The following is a 1,819-nucleotide window of genomic DNA, read 5'->3' on the forward strand; positions in this document are numbered from 1 at the left end:
AAAATTATAGTATTAACGGCGGGGCGTGCAAAATTTATCGATAGTGTCAATTACATGCCGATGCGTTTGTCGGAATTGCCGAAAGCCTTCGGATTGCCGGATACTTGCGGTAAAGGCGTCTTCCCACATTTGTTCAACACTATCAATAATCAGATGTACGTTGGCCCGATGCCTAATGTTAAATATTACGCGCCCGAAACAATGCAAGCGCAGGAGCGCGAACGTTTTCTCGCGTGGCACGCGGAAATGTCGAGTAAAAACACCGTATTCGACTTTCAGCATGAAATACTCGAATATTGTCGAACCGACGCCATTATTCTTCGTCGTGCATGCATGGCGTTTCGAAAGATATTTCTAGAACGCGGCAATGTGTGTCCTTTCGTGGAATGCACGACTATCGCCTCGACGTGCATGAGAGTTTTTTGCGAGAACTTCTTGCGCAAAGAGGTGATAGGGATCATTCCGATGGGAGGATACAAGTATAAAGATAAGCAGTCGCGCAAAGCTATTCAATGGCTAGTTTTGAAGGAACGCGAGTTGGGCCGACGTATAATCCACGCTGGACACGGATGGCAACATCGTTTAACGGAGGGCATGCGCGTCGACGGGTATTATGAGTGTGATAATAATAACGGCGAAACGCAACGTCACGTGCTACAATTTCACGGTTGCTCTTTTCACGGGTGTACAACTTGCTATAGGGTTAACCGCGAAAAAACACCGAAGCCGAAAGATACGTACGACGACCGCTTTGAACGAACGCTTGCAATAACAGCGCAATTACGTCGCAAAGGCTACATCGTGACGGAAAAATGGGAATGTGACTTCGACAAAGAATTGCGCGAGAATCGCGAGATGCGCGAATTTGTCGAAAACCATCCGATGATAAAAATCGCTCCGCTCGATCTTCGTAACGCATTTTTCGGCGGTCGCACCGGTAATGTCATGACCCGTTACGAGACCTCGGGCAACGAGAAAATACATTACGTGGACGTATGTTCTCTGTACCCGTACGTTCTCAAGACCGGAGTTTTTCCAATCGGACATCCCGATATCTTCGTCGGCGTTGAGTGTACCGAGTTGATTGGATCAGCACCGGATTTCGACTTCTCGCGAGTCGAAGGGCTCGTGCGCTGTCGGGTACTCCCTCCGCGAGATCTTTTCCATCCGGTATTACCGTATAGGGTAGGCGGAAAATTATTATTTGCGCTTTGTCGTACATGCTGCGAAGTATTTTCTCGCGCAGTGTGCACTTACGACGACCCCGCGGAACGTGAGCTCGAGGGTACGTGGGTGTCCTGCGAATTGCGTAAAGCAATCGAGAAAGGTTATCTCGTGACGAGAGTAGACGAGATCTGGCAGTATAAAAGTACGCGCTACGATCCCGGTACACGGGAAGGCGGGCTGTTTGTCGAATATATCAACACTTTCTTACAGTTAAAACAAGAGGCGAGTGGGTGGCCGAGCAAATGCGAAAACGACGATGTTGCTAAAGAGCGATACCTTCGGGAATATGAATCGACTGAGAGTATTGCTCTTAATAAAAGCAGCATCGCGCGAAATCCCGGATTACGCTCAGTCGCCAAACTCTGTCTCAATTCGTTTTGGGGAAAATTCGGCCAACGAAACAACCTACCGAATACCGAGATAGTAAAAACTCGTCAACATCTCGCGGAATTACTGTCAAGCCCGGAATACGCGGTAACCAGCATATTGCCCGTCAATGACGAGGTGATGTATGTTTCGTGGCGGTTGAGAGACGAGGCGGTAATACCGTCACCAATGGCAAATGTGGTCATCGCGGGGTACACGACAGCAC

General features: G+C 48.7%; 1 protein-coding gene across 1 annotated transcript in view; it reads left to right on the forward strand.

The window, feature by feature from the left end:
- LOC105461097 overlaps window positions 1-1,819 on the forward strand; it is a 47,429-nt gene that overhangs the window by 38,812 nt on the left and 6,798 nt on the right. The window contains exon 11 of the mRNA XM_011707588.1: window positions 11-1,805. Coding sequence (XP_011705890.1) covers window positions 11-1,805 — 1,795 coding nt within the window. The remainder of the gene's footprint in view (window positions 1-10; window positions 1,806-1,819) is intronic.

This window comes from Wasmannia auropunctata, unplaced genomic scaffold (genome assembly GCF_000956235.1).
Source record: "Wasmannia auropunctata unplaced genomic scaffold, wasmannia.A_1.0 LD336101.1, whole genome shotgun sequence".
Lineage (NCBI taxonomy): Eukaryota > Metazoa > Arthropoda > Insecta > Hymenoptera > Formicidae > Wasmannia > Wasmannia auropunctata.